This window comes from Octodon degus, unplaced genomic scaffold, assembly GCF_000260255.1.
Source record: "Octodon degus isolate 3935 unplaced genomic scaffold, OctDeg1.0 scaffold00009, whole genome shotgun sequence".
Classification (NCBI taxonomy): Eukaryota; Metazoa; Chordata; class Mammalia; order Rodentia; family Octodontidae; genus Octodon; species Octodon degus.
This window is the reverse complement of record NW_004524585.1, coordinates 17,041,867-17,043,210: the sequence shown is the minus strand read 5'-3', so window position 1 is coordinate 17,043,210 and position 1,344 is coordinate 17,041,867. Positions and strand designations below refer to the sequence as shown.

The window sequence follows — 1,344 nt, the reverse complement described above, 5'->3', positions numbered from 1 at the left end:
CTCCCGCGGGCTCCGCAGGCGCCCGCACCGCGCGGCCAGGTATCCGCGCGCGTCCCTCAGGCTGCGCCGCGCCAGGCCGGGGCGAAGGGCTCCCGCCGCCCGGATCGGCCGACTCCGGCAGCTACCTCCGCACACATGACGTAGGCCGGGATTCGATCAAACTTTCTACGCCCTGAGCCCACGCAGGAGGCGGCACGGACGGTGGGAGAATCCTCTCCGCGCCAAGCGCGCCGGGCCCAGACCGACTCCGGGCCGAACGATTTCCTGGCCGTTAAAGAGAAAAATAAAAACCTAAAGCTTCCGCTTCCCAGCCCCCTTCACTTCCCCTAGCCCAAGCTCTCTCTGTGCGCACTAGGTAAAGAGAAGAAAAAAATTTAAAAAGAAAAAGAAACGAAAACTTTAGGGCTGTTTGGCGGGTTTCTCCGCAGTCCCTGCGCACTCGCGCCCAGGTCCGAGCTGCGGGCGTCGCAGCCCGGGGCTCCCCGCGCCCCAACCCGCGCGGGATGGAGCTGTCGCTCAGGGAGCGGCGGGGCTGGGCGGCGGAGAGGTCCCAACTCCCCGGCTCCCGCCTTTTCCGAGACTCCCGCACCCCGCACAGGCAACCCAGGGGACTCCCCGGAGCCCCCGGCCTTCCCGCTGTAGCTAACAAAGAGGGGCGCGAGGAGAGCGCTTCTCGCTGGTCTCCGCGCCGGCAGCGTCCGGGAGAGCAGGCTCGGGGGTGCGCGCTCCCCGCGGCTGCCGCTCCCGCCTCAGGGCCCGAAGGCCCAGGGAGCCCTAGCTCTCCGCCCCCCAGCGCCTTACCTGGGGTTGCTGCTGTTCCAGTAGACAGCGTAGCGGTCGGCCACGGCCTTGGAGCCCGGATCCTGGCTGAACACGCACATCCAGAGCACCAGAAACACCAGCGTCAACATCTCCACGTGCAACATCACGCCTGGCCAGCGGCGGAGCCCCCGACGCGCCGCTCCGGGGAGAGAGCAGGGATCCGGAGGGAGGGAGGGAGGGAACAGAGAGAGAGCGGGCGCCCAATAAATATGAATAAATAAAATGAAGGGGGGGCGAGAAAGCCAAGAGGCGCACGCCGAGCTGGGGAGGGGCAAGAGAAGGAGAAGAAAAGAAGGTGGTGGAATGGGGAGGGGGAAGAGAAAGACAACTCGTGCCCCCACCGGAAGGCTCGGGAGGAAAAAGGAATCACAAGATGGAGAGTAGCGTGCGTGTGTGGTGGCAGCGGCGAGGGCGGGGGAAGGGGTGCCAAGCTGGGTCTCGGGCGGCGGCTGCAGGCCGGTCACCCCGGGAGAGGGAGGTGCGCGCGGGGCCGGGCGGCGGCAGCGCGGGTCGGGGCGGGCG

At 67.6% G+C, this 1,344-nt stretch overlaps 1 protein-coding gene across 2 annotated transcripts in view; it reads right to left on the bottom strand.

The window, feature by feature from the left end:
• Positions 1 to 1,338, bottom strand: part of Efna5 (ephrin A5) — a 280,960-nt gene extending 279,622 nt beyond the window's left edge. For both annotated transcript variants that reach the window (XM_004625407.2, XM_004625408.2), the window contains exon 1: positions 802 to 1,338. In XM_004625407.2, coding sequence (XP_004625464.1) covers positions 802 to 926 — 125 coding nt within the window. In that variant the 5' untranslated portion in view covers positions 927 to 1,338. The remainder of the gene's footprint in view (positions 1 to 801) is intronic.
• Positions 1,339 to 1,344: the final 6 nt, after the last annotated feature.